The 23,214-nt window shown below is 37.2% G+C and overlaps 1 protein-coding gene across 5 annotated transcripts in view; it reads left to right on the forward strand.

Moving 5' to 3' along the window:
- Zmym2 (zinc finger MYM-type containing 2) overlaps window positions 1-23,214 on the forward strand; it is an 80,885-nt gene that overhangs the window by 45,203 nt on the left and 12,468 nt on the right. For all 5 annotated transcript variants that reach the window (XM_036198679.1, XM_036198680.1, XM_036198678.1 and 2 more), the window contains 7 exons: window positions 2,201-2,373; window positions 10,528-10,693; window positions 11,406-11,440; window positions 15,904-16,033; window positions 17,284-17,399; window positions 18,600-18,771; window positions 21,998-22,123. In XM_036198679.1, the coding sequence (XP_036054572.1) occupies window positions 2,201-2,373; window positions 10,528-10,693; window positions 11,406-11,440; window positions 15,904-16,033; window positions 17,284-17,399; window positions 18,600-18,771; window positions 21,998-22,123 (918 nt within the window). The remainder of the gene's footprint in view (window positions 1-2,200; window positions 2,374-10,527; window positions 10,694-11,405; window positions 11,441-15,903; window positions 16,034-17,283; window positions 17,400-18,599; window positions 18,772-21,997; window positions 22,124-23,214) is intronic.

The raw sequence follows: 23,214 nt of genomic DNA on the forward strand, positions 1-23,214 counted from the left end.
TCCAGATGAGTAATAAAGTGTTATGGATATGAAATTTTTATTTTTTACATTTTTATTTACATTATTATTTTTATTAAATGACTTTTTTATTTATTTTTTTTTGGTTTTTTGCGAGATAGGGTTTACCTTAGCCTGTCTCTGCCTCTCGAGTGCTGGGATTAAAGGCTTGCGCCACCACCGCCCGGCTAAATGACTTTTTTAACCCTCTGTTACTCAACCTAGTTTTCTCTTGGAACTTATAAATAACAAAATACCTAGTGTTATCACCATTCAAATCTAGTTAAATTCAAAAAAGCCAGATATGTGGTGGCATATACCTTTAATCCCAGCACTAAGAGGCAAAGGCAGATAGATGGATACCTATGAGTTCCAGGACAGCCTGATCTACACATTGAGTTCCAAGACAGCCAAGGCTACATAGAGACCTTTTCAAAAAACCAAAACACACCCAATAAGAACAACTACAACAAAAACTAAAAAGATACATATTACAAAATATTTTAAAATAGTTCAAGGACTGATGTTGTCTCAGTGTTCTTACTGAGGTGCTAGGCCTAGGGCCCTCAGTTTGATTTCCAGTCCCCACATAATGGAAAGAAAGAACTGACTCTTTCAAGTTGTCCTGACTGCAATGTGTATGCTATAACATGCTGAGGCCACAAACACATTTACTTATAAAAATAAATGTAACTTTAATAATAAGATATAGTTCACAGTAATTAATTATAGAATGGTACACAGTAATTTGCAAAACTATATTTTTAAAAACTGTACAGTTAGGTATGGTAGCAGTTGCCTACAGTCTTAACACTCAGGAGTTTGAGGAAGGAGTATTGAAAGTTCAAAGCCATTCCTCATAGCTCAGGAGAATGATGTCATCCAGCTCCCAAAAGGAGAAGATGTGTAGATAGGACAAGACATTTAAAATACTTAGGTTGATGAGAACATTGTATATGGTAGAATTATAATTTGAGCTTCTTATTAAGGGGTAGATAGGACAGCGCTTCTGTAGATACTAGTAGATTATTCTACTTAACATGAAATAGCATGAGTAACAATATAGAGGCCTATTTAACTTCAGAGGTAGTATAGGTAATAAATTACATATGTGAAAATACTTAACACATTTATGCAGTAGATAGAGGTATTTCATTAAAGGAGTAGATAGTATTTTCCCCAGACAAGTCAGTAAATGAGTTCTATTTCCTTGAAGAATTCTATATGAAAATAGGCTATTAGGAAGGATCTAGAAAACTTGAGTAATGCCTTCTAAAGAATATGTCTGCTGAGCAGTTGTGATGGCGCACCTTAATCCCAGCACCTGGGAGGTAGAGGCAGGTGGATCTCTGTGAGTTCGAGGCCAGCCTGATCTACAGTGTGATCAAGGATAGCTAAGGCTACATAGTGAAACCCTGTCTTGAAAAAAAAAGACTCTGTAAATTTAGTTGTTTGTGTATATTTTTCTAATGCACTCACTTGCTGATTCCTTGTGATTTTATTTAAATAGAGCAAAGAAAATAGTTCTGAAGCATCACCAGATGTTATTGTCTGAACCCTTGTGGTAGATACGTTTTCTAATGATAACCCACGTTCTGTTCCCATTTTAGAGGTTGGTGTTATCATAGAGGAGATAGCATTTCCTAGGGCCTGTGGAAAACGTCCCATTAGTGAGGAGCTTGATGTGTAAACTCGAAGCCTGAATACCTGAGTTGGGTCCCTATCATCCATGTAAAAATCAGGCAGAGGCAGAGGCAGAGGATATTTTGGGGCTTGCTGGCTAGGCAGTCTAACTTTTAGGTTCAGTGAGAGGCTGTGTTAAAAATGAGGTGGAGAGCAGACTGAGGACAACTGGCACCAAGCGCTGGCCTCCACGTGCCTGAATAGACACATGCGGGTGTTTGTGTTTGGTTTTCAAGACAGGGCTTCTCCGTGTAGCTTCGGTGCCTGTCCTGGATCTCACTCTGGAGACCAGGCTGGCCTCGAACTCACCCTCTGCCTGACTCTGCCTCCTGAGTGCTGGGATTAAAGGTGTGCGCCACCTGGCCCACATGTAAGTTTTTAATCAGAAGGGAGAGAGGACTTTTTAATGTGACTATATTGGGCATTTTGTGAAACTAATCATTAACTAGTCTTGTAAGATCTATTTCAGTTTAAAATTTGTCTTTTTATGTGTTCTTTAAAAAAATGTAACGTTTTTCAGGCTGCAAGCTACTATACAAACAAGATTTTGCAAGACGATTAGGATTAAGATGTGTTACATGCAACTATTGTTCTCAGCTGTGTAAGAAGGGAGCAACTAAAGAGCTTGATGGAGTTCTCAGAGACTTCTGCAGTGAAGACTGCTGTAAAAAATTTCAGGAGTGGTACTACAAGGCAAGTAACAACATACTCTGATTGCAGCAACTACTTTGGGTAGTCTTTTAAAATTCTTGGTAGCTATTATTGTGATTGAAACTTTTTTGTTTTTTAAATTTGCATACTTTATGCCTAGCCCTGATTCATCTGTTCATTAAGATTGTTTTTTTCTACTTGCTTTTTATAAGTTGAAGTAAAATTATTATTTTCTTTGGAACTTAGGCATTACCAACCATTAGGCTATTCATGTATTTTTCAATTTTATATTTCTCTTAATTTTATTTTAATGACTCCATTGTCAGTATTGAGCAACAATAATAGTAGCTTTAAATATTTATCTAGTGTTTTTTAAGTCTTTGCTTTTATGTGTGTAGGGGTTTATATGTAAATGTCTCTTGTTGAAATAGAGGTGTGGAACAACTTTGTGTTGTATCTTATAAAAGACTTTTAAAAGTCAGTATAATAATAACCTTTGGCCTGTTGCATTATTAACTACTTGTTTTTGAGACAGGGTTTCACTGTGGAGCATTGGCTGACCTTTATATTACAGATCCTTGTTTCCTGATTGCTGGGATTAAAGGTGTGCATCACCATTCTTGGTGACTTTTTTTAGATGAGGAAATAAAGTTGGAATGTGTATCATCATGTTACCCAAGGAAAATTTAGATATTACACAAGAAAAAAATGACAAATTTCTTTGTTGATAACATGGAAAAAATACCTTAGGAGTACTTCACTATGGATACAGTTTTAAAGCATGTGAAAATAGATACCATAACTCCTAAATTGTGAGGTAGATGAAGTTTGACGAATCTGACTTATTTTATTCACTTTATGAAGATGATTAGAGTTAATGATGTTTCTATAAATCATCGTACTAAAGGAAATTCTTTCCTGGCCAGAGGTAAAATAATTGAAATTTCATATATTTCCAGTGTTGTACCTTCATAGAAAGCTAATTAATTCATTATTTTATTGTTGCTTTTGAATAATTGAAGTTTTAAAGTCCAAAATTTAGAAATACAGTGTGGACATACATTTTAATACTCTTCTCAACATTTTCATATTTTAAAGTAGTGTATTTAAGAAATTTCCCCCAATTGTTATTTTGATCTTATTAGTGCTTAAGTTTTGTTTATTACACACTGTTACCTTCAGCTTAGGTTTTATTAAGTTGTTTGTTTACCCTTCATCAAACTCACAGCCTCACACATCAGCACTGTGTTCTATCCTTAGTATAGATGCTGTTTTTATTTTTTAATAAATTATTTATTTATTTATTATGGGCGCCAGATCTCATTACAGATGGTTGTGAGCCACCATGTGGTTGCTTGGAGTTGAACTCAGGACCTCTGGAAGAACAGCCAGTGCTCTTAACCTCTCAGCCATCTCTCCAGCCCCTTGTTTTTATTTTTTAATGGTGTTAGGAATAAGAGGTTTTAGTATTGAAATTTTGTTTTGAGTAATCACAAAACAGTAAAGGTATTTGGTGACTACGTATTTAAAGTACCATGTTCCTTTTATCATTCACTGACTGAGACAGAAGTTGCTATGATGTGATAATAATTTCTTTTTTTTTATTGTTGTTTTTTTTTTTGTTTTGTTTTTTTCCCCCTGAGACAGGGTTTTTCTGTAGCTTTGGAGCCTGTCTTGGACTAACTAGCTCTGTAGACCAGGCTGGCCTCGAACTCACAGAGATCCACCTGCCTCTGCTTCCCGAGTGTTGGGATTACAGGCGTGCGCCACCACTGCCCAGCAATAATAATTTCTTTATAATTATTTTACTATTCAAGTTTCTACCTAATTATGAACCTAAAATATATATTTTTTAACTTTTTTTAGAGATTTTGGTTTTTGTTTATAGAATAAACTAACTTTATTTCTTGGGCTAGCTGTTCTGTGTCTACTCTTTCTTTCTCTTGTGTCCTCCTTCCTATCTCTTTTACTCATGTATCCTTTATATTATCTATAACGAAAACAGAGATTTCACAGTTTCTTTGTTCCTTGGTGGCAGGTAAAGATGAGCTGTTTTTTAGAAGACTGCATTGTTGTCCTATGTTTCATTTTGTTACTTTAGTTTTGATAGTGCTGGGGATTGAATCTAGGGCCTCATACATGCTAATTGTACGTGCTAATAATGCTCGTTTGTGTAGTGCTCAGTGATGACAATTCAGAGAAGCAGTACATTATTTCAGAACGTATAAGAACTCTGTATTTTATATTAGGTTAGTGCAGAAGTAATGTTGGTTTTTATATTGTTGAAGTTTGTCTTTTTATAGTGAAATTTTTTTTAAAGATTTATTTATTTGGTTGGGGATTTAGCTCAGTGGTAGAGCGCTTGCCTAGCAAGCACAAGGCCCTGGGTTCAATCCTCAGCTTCAAAAAAAAAAAAGATTGATTTATTTATTATGTATACAGTATTCTGCCTGCATGTGTCCCTGCAGACCAGAAGAGGGCACCAGATCTCATTACAGGTGGTTGTGAGCTGCCATGTGGTTGCTGGGAATTGAACTTGGGATCTCTGGTAGAGCAGCCAGTGCTCTTAACCTCTGAGCCATCTCTCCAGTCCATGAAATATGTTCTTATATAATAAATATGGTTATACATTTCATTTTAGTGCTCATTTTTCACTTTCTCTTTTTTGCTTGGTTAGTGGCCTGTTAATTGTTACTTACTTTGCACTATGAAAAGTATGTTAGACAGAAAGCAGATTTGAGTGATTTTTTTCTTATTCAAGTTCAAAGTGAGTCTTAAAGCACAGAGGTAACTTGAAAAAGCATCAACAGTGTGTTTGGTCCAAGAGCTTCTAGCAAAGTATACAGTGCATTGTAATGGTTCAAGGGCTTTTGCAAAGGAGCCTTGAAGATAAGGAGAGTAGTAGTCGGCCATTGGAAGTTGACAGTGACTATTGGAAAGCAGTCAGTGGAGCTGATCTTCTTACAACTACATGAGTAGTTGGGGTCACTAGGCGTTTGAGGCAAGTTAGAAAGGGGTAGTGGGAAAAGTGGCCCCCTCATAGCTGAAATTGTATTGTAGTTTATTGAGACAGGGTGTCTCTGCGTTGCTCTGATTGTCCTGGCTTCAGTCACAGAGATCTACCTGCCTCTGCCTCCTGAGTACTGAGATTAAAGATGTGTACCACCACTGCCCGTCAACAAACTCTTTGTTGATCAGATTGTGACATTTGACAAAAAGTGGGTTGTAGTGGCTAGAGTGATGGCTTCATGGTTAAGAGCACTTGATGTTCTTCCAGAGGACCTGAGTTCATTTTCTAACACTAACATGGCTGCTCATAAATGTCTGTAGGGAATGTCTCCAGGAAGTCTGACACCCACTTTGGGGCTCTCTGTGGGCCGCTACATACAGGTGGCATATACACACAGAGAGACATACATACATAAATATATAAGTTAAAATCTTAAAAAACATGGGTTGTATACAACTGGCAGTTGGCAGCTCCGTGCTGTGCTGAGAATCAGCTCTAAAGCACTTCCCAAGGCTAAACATTCACTCAACAATAGCCATGGTCACTGTCACTGGTGGGGTGTCTGCTGTTCTACCTGATTGACTGCAGTGTTCTGAATCCTAGAGAAATGGGCACAGGAAACCCATGCGATTACACTGAGGACTGCCAACTTCTGTAGCTGTCAGCGGTCAACAGAAGGCCCCGTTCTTTTTCACAATGACCTCCACGTGTTGCACAACTAATGCTAAAAAGATGAGGCGGTTACAGTCCCAGCCTCTTGCAATGAGGTGCTGCTTTCTTAAGTGCCTTGACAACCTTTTGAAGGGAAAGTGCTTCTATAACCAGAAGGATGCAGAAAGTACTTCCTAAGAGTTTGTCAAATCCAAAAGCATAGATAGATGTCTCTGGAATTAACAAACATTTCTTTTCTCCCTCTCCCCCCCAAGGTGATACTTATAATGGTCCCTTTTTTATGGGTAAAGATGGTTTTTTCCAAGTTACACATAATGTGTGTTTAAGAGTCACAACCCCGAATTGCTTTGTCTTTTGCAACAATACAGTAATTCTTATTTATTGTGTAATATACATAACAACATTGAGAAACTACCTAGAATTAAAATAATTTTATATTTTAGTATTTAAATTTAATGAGATTTAGCTATATAGTTCAGTGCTTATTTTAGTAAGTGAAAGGCTCTGAGTTTGATGCTAAGTACCACAAGATAAATTTAATTGAAACATTGAACATTATGTTTTTAAATGGTATGCTGTGTTAATTACATTTCTGTTATTGTGGTAAAAACACCATGGCCAAAGTGACCTGTAGAAAAGTACTTTGGTGTATGGTTCTAGAGGGTTAGAGTCTTACGGCAGGGTAGACGCACCAGGTTGTCGTGGTGGCTGGAGGATGATGCTGAGAAAGGCACATCGTGAACTGTAAGCACAAAGCAGAGAGCAAACTAGAAGTGGCAGGAGAATTTGACCTCTTGAAAGCCTATCCACACTGACTTCAAGAAAGGCTGCATATGTCGCTGCTACCAACTCAGGATCAAGTTTTCTGATGTGGGAGCCGATTGGGGGCATTCTCACTCAACTACGACATAGGCTTTACTCAAGACATTGTGAATGATGTGTATTTTCTGATCTTTACGGTAGATCAAATAGACTTTCTGCAAACTCTTTTTGATTTAGAATAGAAAAAAGTATTGATAGACAGCCAAAAAAAATTACATAGATTGTCTTATGTGGGTGTAGGGTACAGACCTGTAATTTAAGCTGTCAGAGCCATCTGGATGGCCAGTTGGATGCCAGCCTGTGCTTACACAAGAAGACCCTGTCTTTAAGGGTTGGAAAGCTGGCTCCGTGGTTAAGAGCACTATTTTTGCAGAGGACCCAGGTTCAGTTCTAGCAGTCTCAGTTGAGACTCACAACCATCCAGATATAGGGTCTCTCTCTTCTGACTTCCATGGACACCAGGCATGCACATGGCTCACAGACATACTTGCCACTAAAAACCTTAAATACATAAAATAAGTAAGTTTTCAGCCTTCACAATTTTGTTTATGGTATTAAGCTTAGAATTGTTAGTTTTAAGTTCTTACCCTTTTAGTTGGAAAAAAGTAGATTTTTTTTTTTTAAACCTATAGTTGATGTTAATCCTGCCCTGGTTTTCTTTGGACAAATTGTTTTTAATTTTTTGGAAGAAAGGAGCTGGATATAGGAAAACCAAATATATATGATTTTAGAATGAAGGACTTTTATTATTCAGATTTTTTTGGGATAGGATATACTTAGTTATGTTCTTTTGAATTACTAGTTTAAATAAAAATATTGTTGGGTATGGTGGCATATGCCTGTAATTCCAGCACTTGGGATGTGTAAGCAAGATGATTGATTGTTTTTTTTTTAAAATAGATAATGTATTTTTATTTTATATGCATTGGTGTTCTGCCTGTATGCAGGTCTGTGTGAGAGTATCAGATCTTGTAGTTACAGACTGCTGTTAGCTGCCATGTGGGTGCTGGGAATTGAACTCATGACCTTTGGAAGAACAGTGTTCTTAACCGCTGAGCTATCTCTCCAGTCTCTGATTGGGTTTTTGAGGCAAGGTTGAGCATCCTGAAAGCAAACAGAGTACTATGCTATGGTAATTTGATAAATTTTGCACAAACTGAATTTTGGCTTAGATGTTAAATTGAGAACTCCTTTTGTGTGTTTTACTTTTAAAACTAGGGCTTTTATTTTCTAGTTATTTATAGCAACTCATTTTGTGTTTCCTTTGCCAATCTATCATGAGGTCATGATAAAGTACAGGTTTTGACTGGGCTTTTCTGCTGGAATCCTGTAGCTTCATTTTTAATATTTGATGTTAGTCAGATCTTTAATTTTTGAGTGTTGGTTTTCAGCGTTCACTTTGCAGAGCTATTGTAAGAACTGAGGTAACAGATCAGTATTAGGCTGTTAGGAGCTTGCTTTTTTCTTGCCTCTTAAGCTGTAATATGCTCTTCTTCTGAGATACACCCTTAAAGTACTTATTAATAGAAGTTCATTTGAGATATAATCACATATTGATTAAAGTAATGAAAAAGCCACAACCACAATTATTATGAACTGTAAAGTAGTACTTATTAGTATTATCAGAATTTCTAAGCTGTTAAGCTGACAGTTTTCTAAAATAATTTATTTTTAGATTAGAAACTTTATTCTTATTTGGAATTAATTACATCATCTGTTTCACTCACTGATCTAAATGTCTTTAAAAGATGGGCAAGATTTAGGTGAAATAGTATCTCTTTAAAGTGGAAATCTGCCCTGTATTGAGCTACTGCTTTAAAGTGTAATTGTATGAATTTTACGGTGGTGGGTTTTTTTTTTTTTTTTTAAAGATTTATTTGTTTATTATGTATACAGCATGTATGACTGCAGGCCAGAAGAGGGCACCAGATCTCATTACAGATGGTTGTGAGCCACCATGTGGTTGCTGGGAATTGAACTCAGGACCTCTGGAAGAGCACTCAGTGCTCTTAACTTCTGAGCCATCTCTCCAGCCCATGTTTTGGTTTTAATATAAAGTTTTGGATTGCTTTGATCTAGTTGTAGATCTGTTGATGTTTCCTAGCTATAGATCTGATTGGATTTTTTTTATTTATTCATTTTTTTTCCAAGACAGGATTTTTCTGTGTAGTTCTGGCTGTCATTGAACTTCTGTAGACTAGGCTGGCCTCAAACTCAGATATCCATCTGTCCCTGCCTCCAGAGTGCAGGGATTAAAGGCATGTGCCACCATCACCTGGTTTCTGATTGGATATTTTGATACATTATTTATTCATTTTTTTATTTTATTTTTAATTTTAATTTAAGTTTTTTGGTTTTTCGAGATAGGGTTTCTCTGTGTAGCTTTGGAGCCTGTCAAACTCATTTTGTAGACCAGGCTGGCCTTGAACTCACAGAGATTTCACCTGGCTCTACCTCCCAAGTGCTGGGATTAAAGGTGTGTGCCACCACTGCCCGGCAAAAAAAAATTTTTTTTAAGTAAGTATTGGCTCTTTTAAAACACAGTCTCTCAAGTTCATGTCAGAAAATTAACTCTTTCCTTTTAAATTTTATATTAAACTGTCAGAAAACTAAAATAATTGAAGCTATTATTTCTGAGTTTTCCACCATAAGACCTTGCTTCAGAGTTACTTTTGTCTTCCTGCAGGAAGTTTCTGTTATTGCCCAGTGTGTAGTCCTGCAGTGCACTCAGTGGACTCATTTTCTTTCTTTAATTAAAACAGTCCAGTCTTCTATACTTAAGCATGGAAATCTGCTCATTGTAGAACTGTTCAAGATAATATAATTGCTAGAGACTTCGACTTGTTATGATTATGGTCCTTAAAAATTGTCTTGTACTAATGCTATTTGGTGTAAGTTTTTGCTTTGCTTATTTGTTTGTTTATTCATTTATTTATTTATGTTTGGTTTTTCCAGACAGGGTTTCTCTGTGTAGTTTAGGTGCCTGTCCTGGATCTTGCTCTGTAGCCCAGGCTGGCCTCGAACACACAGAGATCCACCTGCCTCTGCCTCCCGAGTGCTGGGATTAAAGGTGTGTGCTACCACTGCCTGGCTGTTTTGTATATTTTTGTTTGAGTCAGGATCTTACTATGTAGCCTACATTTGCTGTGTAGCCCAAGGTGGCCTCAAATTGCCAGCTTCCTGCCTTACCTTGCTGACTGTTGGAGTAATAGATATATACACCATCATGCTGAGTTTCAAAATAATTTTCTAGTAAATTCTATCAATTTTGGCTAATCATGTTGATTTAATTACTTTTTAAATGATTCATGTGTGTATAAATAGATGCACATGCCTGCACATGGATACCATAAAAGGGCCTGAGATCCTTCAAGTAGTAGATTTATGGGTGTTTATAGTATGCTTAGTTTTACAGGTGCTAGAATCAGAACTCCAGTCCTAACAATTATTGGACAGCAAATACAGAAAACTACTAGCCATCTCTCCAGCCATTGTTTCTTTTTGACTTTGGTAATATGGGATTGGAGTTTGTCAGTCTGTATTACACATTTATTTATTCTTCGTGTGCAACTTAAAATTTTATTTGTTCTTTGATAACATTTTTGTGCTTTGTTATCACTTTTGTCAGCTAATGTGTGTGATATGTTGAACCTTCTCTTTTGAAATGTCTGAGCACTTCCCTTCTTATTAAGGCTGCGAGGTGTGACTGCTGTAAATCTCAAGGGACTCTGAAAGAGCGTGTGCAGTGGCGTGGGGAGATGAAACATTTCTGTGATCAACACTGCTTACTACGTTTCTACTGTCAGCAAAATGAGCCCAACATGACGACCCAAAAAGGACCTGAAAACCTCCATTATGGTATGTAATATGGCCACTTAAGCTCTTTACATTCTTTATCTTCCTAGTTCTGAATCCCAAACATTGATGATACACAGTTGATTTGAAGATAGTTGTTAAGACTGGGGTATGGCTCAGCGGCAGAGGAGGACCATAGGTCATATATAACTCTATAAGCCTCTCCTGAAAAAGGTCAGGTCTCTCGTAGTTTATGTATGGGTGAAAAATGCAATTGAAATAAACCTCATACTTTCTCTAGGTCCAAGTCCCCAGTATGATGATATTTTATAGACACATTGCTTATTTTATTCCCTTTTCTAAACCTGTTTGCTGAAAAATACTGGGCATCACTGAACTAAATTAGAGAGAAATTAAGCAATTAAAAGAGTAGTTTTAAGAATAGTCTCTCCTGTGACATCTAACTTCAAATAAGAAGCATTCTTAGCAGATTATGTACTGGTTGTGGCCTGGAAGGAACAACAAAACTTTAGGTTTTATTTCAGCAGTAATTCTTAGAATATAGTGTTTTCCCCAAAGCACTCTCGTATATACAGAGGGGCAAAGGGAAAATCAGTTAACTACTCTTTTACCTCCATGTTTTTATACTGTCTTTAAATTTGGGATTCTTTCTTTAAAATTGTTTTTCAAAATTGGTAAAATTCAATGATAAACAGGGATTTAGACAATGTCAAGAAAGTGTATTTATCTTATTTTTAATGTTTATGTTTTTTAGATCAGGGCTGTCAGACGTCCCGAACCAAAATGACAGTGAGTATTTTCTCAGTTTTGTCCTGTGATGTGGTTTATAGTATGAGTGAAAAATAATTAGCCTAATTTAATGTGATCATCGTGAAAAGTTTTTATTTTGTTGAAACAGTGGAAGCATTCAGTTTACTCACTAGTAAGTACTTACTTACCAGTACTAGAAACACATAAAGAACATAAAAGTGAATTGTTGATAGCCCCTACCCAGGTGGGGAAGATAATACATGGTATTTGAATTGACATAGTGGAAGCTTTGAGGTTATTGTTCTGTCCTTGGAGGGAGTGATGGGCCAATGGTAAACACATTGTCAGGAGGAGCAACAGAGGACAAAGTACATAAGCATCTGGCAGAGCAACACATTAGGGTCCAACCCGATACAGATCTCTGAGAGAATAAGGGAGTCAAGCTGAAAGCAGTGATTTAAAGAACTCTTAGTAGATGTCTGGATCTGAGTCTTTTAAACCTGAAAAATATGTACATAATATGCTCTGATCTTTTTTTGCTTTAGTCTTTTTCTTTCTTTTGGTATAATGCAGCAAATCCTTAATTATCATTTTAAGAATTTTATAGGTTGATAGTGGCCATTTACACATAATAATTACTGGACAGCATAAGTAATTTTGTGCCATATCTTGAACAGTTGAGACATTGACTGCCTTCAAGTTGCCTTTGGAGTTCCTAGCAGTCTTGTTGAAATAAAGCTCTGTGTTGCAAGTAGTTGTTCATTGGCATCATAAAAAGCCTAATTGTGGTCAAGATGATGACGATGATGATGATTTGTAGTTTCTAGCTCCAACAAAGATCACATAGCAGGTTTTCCTAATTGTGTGACCTCTAGGCTCCAACTCAGAAATTGTCAATTAGAATGTAATTATGTAGTTTTAATAGAAAAGCAGTGGTGATAATAACTGAGTGATGTACAGTCTCTATCCTTGGTTAGGATGCCATTATGACTGTTCCGGCTGTGTCTTACAAATGATCTTCTTTGCATTTTGAGCTTTTAGTCCTGTACCCATAGTCCATATCCAAAGATGAGCTTAGCTGGTTTTGTTTTCTGAGGTTTTTTTGAGACAGGATCATACTCTGTGGTGCTGGCTGGCTTAGGAGTTGACATGTAGGCCAGGCTGGCTTCAAACTTATAGAGATCTGCCATTCTTAGCCTCCTGATTGCTGAGATTAAAAGTGTATGTCACCACACCTGGATTATTTTAAGCAAGTATTTCACTGTCTTTTAGTTTCTTGTTTATAAAATAAGATTGAATATGATACCCTTCTCGAGTTTGTTTTGTTTTGAGGTGAGATGTCATTATGTAGCCCTTGGCTGGCCTGGAACTTGCTCTCAGCTTCCTCCTTTAACCTCTTTTTTTTTTGGCTTTTCGAGACAGGGTTTCTTTGTGTACCTTTGCGCCTTTCCTGGAACTCACTTGGTAGCCCAGGCTGGCCTGGAACTCACAGAGATCCGCCTGGCTCTGCCTTATTCTTGCATTTTTATTGTTGACTTTGCTGCTTATAAGGACCCACAAGTGTGGTGCTGAAGTGCTACCTCTTGTCCTGTATTAGTTAAGCCATTTGGGTTAAGTTTGAGTAGGGTTGGTATGAATTCAAAATCAGCAAGTCAGCTGTGGATGATGGTAGATGTCTGTGAGTTTGAGGCCAGCCTGATGTACAGCCAGAACTACAGAGGGAAACCCTGTTTCAAAAGTAAACAAATATAACTACTAGAGAAAGAAAGGAAGAGTTCCCTAGTCAGTACAGGAGGCCACTCCAAGAACGACATAACAAAGCATGGATTTGTGAGATTATGACCTATTTATGCAAAGTGTGATGCCAAGCATTGTGGTGAAGCTTTTTGCTTATAGCATGACAATCAGATTTAGTAGAGTGTTAAACTTCAGCTAGTGCTAGCTGCTTGCACATTTGATATGTTGAAAAAGTTGAGCTTGACAGAAGTTAACGTAGATCATGACAATGAAGAATCTGGAAAGTGTTTTACAGGAAAATATATGAAGAACAAGTAGTTAGAGCTGATAGGAGTGTCTGGTGTTCTCAAGGGCATTGGCAAACTTAGCTAATAATTTTCAGTACGTAGTTTTAAATCATTCAGTTTGTGCAGCCTTGAAATTGTATTAGTCCCTAAAACAACTTTACAAACTTCCAATGACAGTGCTCAGTATCTGAACACTTACAAAAGAAAAAGAACTGTATGTCATTCTATGAGACACGGAATGAAAATGCATGGGATGTCTAAAATATTCTGTACATACATCATACCAAAACTAGAGAACTTGGCCTTCAAAGTTGTTGAATTAATCCATCTGTTAGGCCAAAATCCTCATGTCCTACTCATTTCTGGAAACATCATGAATGTGTTTCACTTCTCTCATAGACAAATTAAGAAAATTAAGGCTTGATGTGGCTGAGACTTGATCAAAACCTTAAGACCTAAGTGGTCTACAGAGGCTAGCCTGGAAAACTTCATGAGACTCCGATTCAAAAAATTATGTTGATTTTAAATATTAGAAGTGCACTTGACTAACATGTGCCAGGATAATACATTTTTTTAAAACTATTGTTAACAGACTACAAACTTTCAAGGCATACTGCATGAGGAAGATGCAAGGCTTAGAGTCAACAAAGAAACCACCACGATGGACAACTGGCCATTATTATTACATTTACACAGTGTAGGATAACATCAAACAAGTTACTGTTAGCCAATTGATAGGAAAGTGTTGGTTTAGAGCAAAAGTTTTGAAGGCTTTGAATTCTTGTAACAGAAAATAGAAATGTTAAAAACATAATTTAGGGGCTGAAGAGATGGCTCAGCAGCAAAAAGAACTTACTGCTTTTGCAGAAGATCTGGGTTTGGTTCCCAGCACCCATGTGGTAGCTCACAACCATCCATAACTTCAGTTTCAGGGGAGCTGATGCCCTCTTCTGACCTCTTGGGGACCAGGCATGCAGATGGTGCACATATGTGCATGCAGGCAAACACTCACACATGAAATACAGATACATACATAATTTTTAAAATGTACATAGTTTTTGTTGTATAGTGAATGAGTAGGAAAGGCTTTGGTGCCATGAGAGGAGATGGCACAGATAGAACAGATATCTTGAAAAAACTGTCAATGTATGGAAAAATATCCTGTGCTTAAGATACAGCATCAGAGTTAAGCACCGCATGTGTATGTGCTTTGTATCAAGATTGGAGGTAAGTCAACTAACCAGTCAAGGCTAAAACAATGTCTGGATTTGGCTTGGGAGGTAAAATCTTTCGTGTTGCCAACAAGTCACAAGACCCTAGTGCCACTAGTTTCCCTTGGTTTTCAAGAATTTCATGAAGGTTGAAAGATTAAATCAATCATTAATACTATCTCATCATAGATTCTGATGTTCTATGAGAGTAAAACTTAAATGTAGTTATAAACTTCAAATGCTGAATCTTTTTAGTGTATTTTCAGGACTTTTTATATTATGTAGTACATTATTGTTTCTATAGTTTTATGCTTACTGTGATTACTATGTAGCATGTATGTGCCATTACTGATACATGCATGTACTATATGATTTGTGAGTGCTATACAGTGTGTGATTATTATATCTGTACTTTGTGTGTGTGTGTGTGTTTGTGAGAGAGAGGGGGGTGTGTGGTCTCAGTGCAGTGAGATCATTACACAAAAATTCTGCAATTGAAATGGAGCAGTTGATGAAAATGTAACTGGAGGCTCACAGGAGCCCAACCCTAAGTTCTTTGCAGCCATGTTCCACATGGGTTACTCCTTTGTTTAAGGAAACTGTATGTGAAGAAAGTAGCTACCTTAATTGTTGAGGATTGACTGAATTTGTATTCTATATTTAGTTATTTCAGCTATCAGTATTAGAGTATGTCTATACAGTACAGGAAGCTGTAATGTTAGCCAGAATAGCTGTAAGAATTCTTCTCATAAAATAGATATAAATGAGCCAGTTCTTTAACAGTTGAGTTCACTGATATTTAAGAGATCATTGTTTACATGTTTTTTTCTTAAAACACTCCTATTCATAGACTCTTCTGAAGGTGTCACTGCTCTGCAAAATGAATTCCTGCTGCTCGCCAGTGTTTAGAGTAGCTTCACATTAACCCTCGCAGATTAAACTGGTAAAGTAGTAGTGATAACATTTAGTTATACTTCTCCACTCTTTGTGGAAGTAAGTCTCCTTAGGACTTGGAAACAGACAATGAGCTGGGCTTTATGGTGCATGCCTTTAATTCCTGCACTCTGGAGGCAAAGACAGGTAGATCTCTGTGAGTTTGAGGCCACCTTGGTCTGCATACTGAGTTCCAGGCCAGCCAGAGCTACATAATAAGACCCTGCCTCAAGAAAGAAAAGAAAGAGAGGAGAGGACAAAAGAAAACAGACAAATGGCACCAGGAAATTATAAAAATTAAAAAAATAAAATGTTTCTCTTTGCTTCTCTGTAGGGCTCAGCACCACCCCCTTCTCCTACACCAAACAAAGAGATGAAGAACAAAGCAATTCTTTGCAAACCTTTAACAATGACAAAAGCAACTTACTGTAAGCCTCACATGCAGACCAAATCTTGTCAGACAGGTAACTTAGGATCCTTTGAATTGTACTTCCCGTTTAGATGTTACTGAATTAAAATGCATGCTTTTCTAGAGTGAAGGCTACAGAATAAATACCCTGTCCTTTTGATTTCCACCTGTGATTTTTTTTTATATTGCCTTGAGAAAAAGCATATTGTTTCAACTACTTATGAGCTGTTAATAGCTGATTAAAGGCCTAGAGTATAACTTGTTAAAAACCACACAATTCTATAAAACTTTCCTTGAACTGATAACTACAACTGCATAGTTCCTGTTGAGAGAACTCTTTCTTTGTGTTTATAACAAAGATAGTTCTTTTTCCTCCTGGTCATAAAGAGATTAAATAATTTAGGTGCTTATTTCACATCTGCAGCATTAACTGTTTTTGTCTTTGTTTCCTTTTGATATTTGGGAATTCTGTCTTGCTGTATACAGGTTTGCCTTGAATACAGTCCTTCTGTGTGCTGGGATTTCAGGAGTGGGCTACTGTACAGCTCAGTGTTCACTACATTTTAATTGTTTAAGTAAATAAACTGAAGGGAATTTGCCAGAACAGTCTGTTGGATATAGAATACATATGTATTTTGCTTCTTCCATTTTTTAAAAAGTATAAGTTGTGTTTGTTCTAAGTTAGAACAGGTGTTGCAGAAAACAACAAAGTTTTCCTGTTTGAAGTTTATTAAATCTTACAGAAACTAGAAATCTCACTCTCTCTCTTTTTTTTCCGTTTTCTAAGGTAGTGTTTCTCTGTATAACAGCTTTGCCTGTCCTGGAACTTGTTCTGTAGACCAGGCTGGCCTTGAACTTGCAGAGATCGTGCCTCTGCCTCCCAAGTGCTGGGATTAAAGGCGTGCGCCACCAGCACCTGGCTAGAAATTTCTTTTAAGTGAGTACAAAGTTATTTTCCCAAAGTTATTTTCCTTCGTTGTTCAGTTAGGTTTATTATGAAACCAAGCAACCAAAGAAACAAACAAACAAAAAAACACTGAAAAATCATGCTTGGTGGTTATATGTTTTTAATTGCACTTCTGTGAAGACAGAGATAGGAGGATGTCTGAGTTTAAGGCCAGCTTGGTCTACAAAGCAAGTTTATAAAAACAAAATGCCATTATCATGGCTCATACCTATAATCCCAGGATGTAGGAGGCTGTGGCATTAGGATTGCCATGAGTTAAAGGCTAGCCTGTACAACATTATGAGATGATGTCGCAAAGCAAAACACATGTTCTTCTTTGTCTATGTCTTGTTTTTCAGATGAGAATTGGAAGACAGAGTATGTCCCAGTGCCTATTCCTGTACCTGTATATGTCCCCGTGCCTATGCACATGTACAGCCAGAATATTCCTGTCCCTACCACTGTTCCTGTTCCTGTGCGTGAGATTTTACCCTTGCATTCTAGTTTTTGCAAGCAGTTTGGAAACTTATTTTACTGGCTTGGTGATGCTGGAGAAGTTGTACTATTTACAGTTCCTGTGACAAAAGTGACTTGGGTCATATTTTGGAGGGAGGGCATGGAGGCGAAAGCATGAGGGAACTGCTGGCTTGACTGCATCTGCAGTCAGGAAGCAGACCGAAGAGTAGGGCTACGTTATAAAACCTCAGCCTATCCCAAGTGACCCGTTTCCTCCAAAGAGGTTCTACCTCCTAATGGTTACACACCTTCCAACACAGCACCAGCAGCTGGGGACCACGTGTTCAAACACATGAGCATATCAAGAGCAGTTGACATATACACCCAACTGAGGCCATCTTTTCTATTCTTCCACAGTTAGATTTTTGTCAGCGTCCTCTTGCCATAATAATGCTCTTTGTATGTGTGGTCATCCCAGAGAGTTAAGTTGAGCAGATGGGTATTTGTGCTGTACCAATACTATATTTTATATTTGAATTCATCTTCAAAGGAAATGTTTTGTTGAAACCATAAGGTTTAGAACTGAAACAGACTAGAAGTTCGTTATCTATCTATCTGTTTGTATATCTATTTATCAATCATGTATACAATGTTCTGCCTGCATGTATACCTGCACTCTGGAAGAGGGCCCCTTTCATTATAGATGATTGTGAGCCACCATGTACTTGCTGGGAATTGAACTCAACTTGGGAGCCATCTCTCCAGCTCAATTAGAGGTTCTTAAAATGTTCACTTCGTCACAGATCATTTATAGTATGTAGAATACTGTATTTGAGCTTGGCTTATTTTTCCTAAATTTTTATTTTTTAAAGTATCTATATTCTGGGATTTCCTTGCCATAGTATGCATCTTAGTTTTTGGGTTTTTTTTTTGTTTTTTGTTTTGTTTTTGTTTTTGTTTTTGAGACAGGGTTTCTCTGTGTAGCTTTGCGCCCTTCCTGGAACTCACTTTGGAGACCAGGCTGGCCTCGAACTCTCAGAGATCCGCCTGGCTCTGCCTCCCGAGTGCTGGGATTAAAAGCACATCTTAGTTTTGATATGCATTCTTGCCAAACATTTTCTTCAATAATGTATTTATATAGTAATAGATCATGCATTTAATTTGGGGAAATAACTTGTATTGTTTAGTATACCTAACATTAAATGCTTTGATTAATTAGGTGCCCGTCCCTGTGTTTCTGCCTGCTCCATTGGACAGCAGTGAGAAGATTCCTGCCACAGTTGAGGACCTAAAAAGCAAAGTTTCTTCAGATCCTCTTGATCCAGAATTGCTTACAATGACAGATATGATGGCTGAAGATGAGGGGAAAACAGAGTCATCAAACATCAATAGTGAGCCACACTGTATCACAGTTTGTCAATAAGTGCTTTGGTGGATGGGTTCTATGTATTGTCATTATTACAGTACTTAATGGCGTATACTGTAGGAAAACTTAATATGAGGCTAGGAGAAAGAATTAAAGCAGAAATATATTTTATATGAAGAGAATACACACTTTGGCCCCCAGCACTCACATGCTTACATCTGTCTATAATTCCAGTTCCAAAGGTTCTCATGCCCTCTTCTGGCTTTCCCAGGCATAAGACATGTAAGTGGTGCACAGATATGCAAAGCACCTGTACACATAAAACAATAATAAGTATTAAAAAGAGATACATACTCTGCCTTGAGCTAAGTGTGCTCTAATTCTAAGCTTGATCTCTAGTGAAATGATTTGTTCCATTTTTGTTTTATCTTGAGATGGGAGTCTTGGTTTGTTCCCTGGGCAACAAACTTGGGATTAAGAGCTCTTTCAGCCTCATCATCTCAAATAGATAGGATTATTTTTGCCTACCACCACACACAGACTTAGGCTCTCAAAAAAAATCAAACATTTTTAAAAAGGTTTATTTATGAGTATGAGAGTTGTACCACTTTTATGCCTGGTTTACCTGTGGAGATCAGAAGATAGCATTGTATCCTCTGGAACTAGAATTACAAATGATTGTCGGTCACCATCTAGGGCTGGGAACTGAACCCAAGTCTCTGTAAGAGCAGCCATTTGCTTCTGATCCTTGATCCATTCACTCCCTGAGTTTTAATAGTAATAGGATTTGATTTGAACTTCAACTCAGTTATTTTTCTTAGTAGGTTTCTGAAATTTTATTTTGTGGTAATTTATAGTATTACTTTATTTCTTATGTTAATCAAATATAATTTGTTCAATCTAAATCAGAATTTATCCCACTTTCTATTAGGTTACTGTTTGTTACATAATAGCACGATTTAATATGAGTGGTTTGAGGGTGGTTCTGTTTCTTGGAATATTTATTCCTACCCCTAGCCTTCTGGTGACACTCAGAATCTCTCAGTCCTGAACTATCTGATTGTCTTTACACTAGAAGACACTTGTAGTAATGGTTTTGCAGTGTTGTTGGGGGTTGTAAAGTTAGCGAGGACTATGGGGTACAGCCCCTCGATAGTCCCTCCCCAGGGTCTGAATGAATCTACAACCAGCTGATAATTTGATGTTTGAGGATAAGAAATTAATCTATGTACATGAAACTCCTTAGTCCATACACCTTATTATTATTATCGTGTATCAGTTCTCTCTCTACATAGCTTCTATTCTGCTCTCATGCCTAGCTCCTTTCTTGCCTGATTTCTCTCTACTCTCTGCTGTCCCCTCTAAGTTCTGTCTTAATTCCTTTGTCTATTTCTGCCCCATCTAGGTTCTCTTCCATCTAGTTCCTTCCTATCTCAGCTCCTCTCCCATCTCCTTCTTTCTCATTTTGTTCTCCCTCAACTTGTTCTTCCCCATCTGTCTCTTCCTCATCTTCCATCTCATTCCTCTGGTACTCTCTTTTAGCCTTCAGTCTAGTTATTCCCATCTAGTTTGTTCTGCTTCGGTTCTTCCCATCTAGTTCTGTTCTCTTATCTCTTCTCTGTCTCGTCTTCAAGTTCTCTCTTCAAAAATCCTCCTCTCCTTCTACCTCTCAGTTTTCTGTATTCTCGGTTCTCTCTAAATCTCTCAGGAATCCAGTTATAAAACCAAGCAATAGCAGTCCTCTGGCAGAGCCAGGTCACCAGGCTGGAATTCTTATGGGGCCATAGAAGTAGGTGAGAATTTTCCTCGGCAGTGACTGACAGTCTTTTTCTTACTACCCCAAAGGAGAGTGGCAAAAGAGGAGGTCAGTAGATCAGTTAGTAGATCTAAAGGGATCTGTGTGCTCAGTCCACATTCCTAGAAGTGGTTAGCTAAGACGTTAGGGATCTATTAGTAAGGTTGTATAAGAAAGGAGGGTCTCACCCTAAATCGCACAAGAAATAAAGCTATCCGCCTGACCTAGGAGACAGGTGTTGTTTCATTTGGCTGTGGATGCTTGATAGGCATTTTAGATAAATACACTGTTAGGAGTTTTTGGAAGCACACAAGAAAATAATTTTAGGAACCAGCTAATACACACACACACACACACACACACACACACCACACAAAGCTAAAATATTACTCATTTTTTTTTTTTTTTTTTTTGAGCTGAGGATCGAATCCAGGGCCTTGCGCTGGGCAAGCGCTCTACCACTGAGCTAAATCCCCAACTCCTGTCTTTGCTCTTAATTAAAAACAAAATATAGATAATCAATTGCTGTGCTTAGGGCATGAGGCAGAAGGAGGGTGAATTCTAGGTGTGCCCAGTACTAAACATAGCAAGAATGTGGAAAAAGAATGGAGAACAATATCATAAATCCTTCATAGAATGGTTGTATTGTTTTATAAACCCTTTGTTTTCTATTTGTATGCATTTGTCTTATTTTTCTGTCTGGAGACCTGCCATCATTCTGCAGCATAGATTGGATAGAATGCATTTGTAACTATACAACAAAAGAAGTTGTTAAGCAGCTCATCCAAACAAATATGTTAATTATAAACAAGTGTATACTGAGTATGTAGAAGCTTGGTCAAAATTCAAAAAGTTTGTTTGAAATTTTTAGTTATTTACCTTCATAAATTTATTTCTCACCAAGAATTGTTTTTAAGAATATTTACCTGTGGAAATGCCTCATACAGTTTATGCCTGCCATATAAGTATGAGAACCTGAATTCAGAGACTCAGAACCCATTTAAAAGGTCAAGCCCGGTGGCTTGTGCCTGTAACCCTAGTGAATGGAGACGGTAGAGTAGGAAGAGAGGTGGACCCAGTAAACAATAACAACAACAACACCATCCACCTCTGTTTCCCCATGTATGCTCATCTATGTGGAAGTACATATGTCATGCTAGCAAGGACAAATGTGTCTCTGTGTCTGTCTGTCTCTCTCTCACACACACACCCAAACACACACAGAAAAATATTCTAACATAGGAGTTGTTTTAGTATTATAACATTTATTTACTGATTTTTGAAAAGGGATAGCCAGAATGTATAGGATTGAAAGTTTCCAATTATAGTTATTAATTTTATAGTAGCTTTCATATTAAGATTGGTATGTACTTTTTCCTTTGGCAGATTAAGTATACAGATACTGTTGAGTTTTTTTGAAAGTTTTATATCTAATGAAATTATTGTTTTGTTACAGGTGTAATTATTGAGACTGACATAATTGGTTCAGATCTCACAAAGAACTCTGACCCAGATATACAATCCAATATGCCTGATGTACCATATGAGCCAGATTTGGATATTGAAATAGATTTCCCCAGAGGTACTTAAATACTACTTTATCATTATTAAATCAGATTATAGAGTTGTACTTAAAATAGTTTGATCATCAATGTTAATGTCATTACCCATTGTCTCTATACTTGTCTAGTCTCTATACTTGTCTCTTTTTTTGTGTGTTATTTTTGTGGTGGGTATGTGGGTATGTCCTTTTCTACTTAGCTATATCCTTCATCCACTGCTTTTCTTTTCCCAACTAAAACTTAATTTATTACAGGAACTTTACAGGAACTTTAGACACTAGAGAAGAGTATGATACTTGTTTCTTTTTAATTCAAAGGTATTGATAATGTTGAGGTAGAGGTAGTGATCAACATAGAGTTGGCTCTATATTCTAGGCTAGCCTCCAACTCACCTCATTCCTTGTCTTAGCCTCTCTAATGCTGGGATTGTAGGCATGTCAGCATATCTTCTAGGTTGGTAGCATTTTTCTTAATGTTTTTGAAAGTTAAATTCACATTTGAATGAAAAAAATGTATTCAGTTTTTGTTTTTTTGTTTTTTTTGTTTTTTTTTTGTTTTTGTTTTTTTTAAGCTGAGGATCAAACCCAGGGCCTTGTGCTTGCTAGGCGAGCGCTCTACCACTGAACTAAATCCCCAACCCCAGTTGTTTTTTTAAAAGACACACTCCATTGCTTCTTGGTTGTTTAGCTAAGAACAAGTGTGGAAATGTATCCTGTCTGGACATCTTGGCATATTTCTAGAGTCCAGCAATTGAATAGTGGAGGCAGAATTAGAGTAAAAGGGCTGCCCCTGCTATGTATCAAGTTCTGAGGTCAGCCTGATCTAATGAGGACGTGTTTCAGAAACTGTAGTCCTGCTACTGGGGCAGGAGGATTACAAATTGGAGACTCTATAAAGTGAATTCTAGACCTTAAACAGAAAGATGAATGTGTTCCTTTTTTTCATTTTTCTCTTAATTTATGAGTTCCGGTTGAGTGATTCTTGTTTGGGTCTTCTAAGTTTTTAGTTGTTTGCTTTTTCTAGTATCATATAGTTCTATGAAATTTCTGTATTGATACTTGTTACACATGTTTTTTAGTAGTATGAACAGAGTTTATCAAAACTCAGACTA

The sequence above is a fragment of the Onychomys torridus genome, chromosome 9 (genome assembly GCF_903995425.1).
Source record: "Onychomys torridus chromosome 9, mOncTor1.1, whole genome shotgun sequence".
Lineage (NCBI taxonomy): Eukaryota > Metazoa > Chordata > Mammalia > Rodentia > Cricetidae > Onychomys > Onychomys torridus.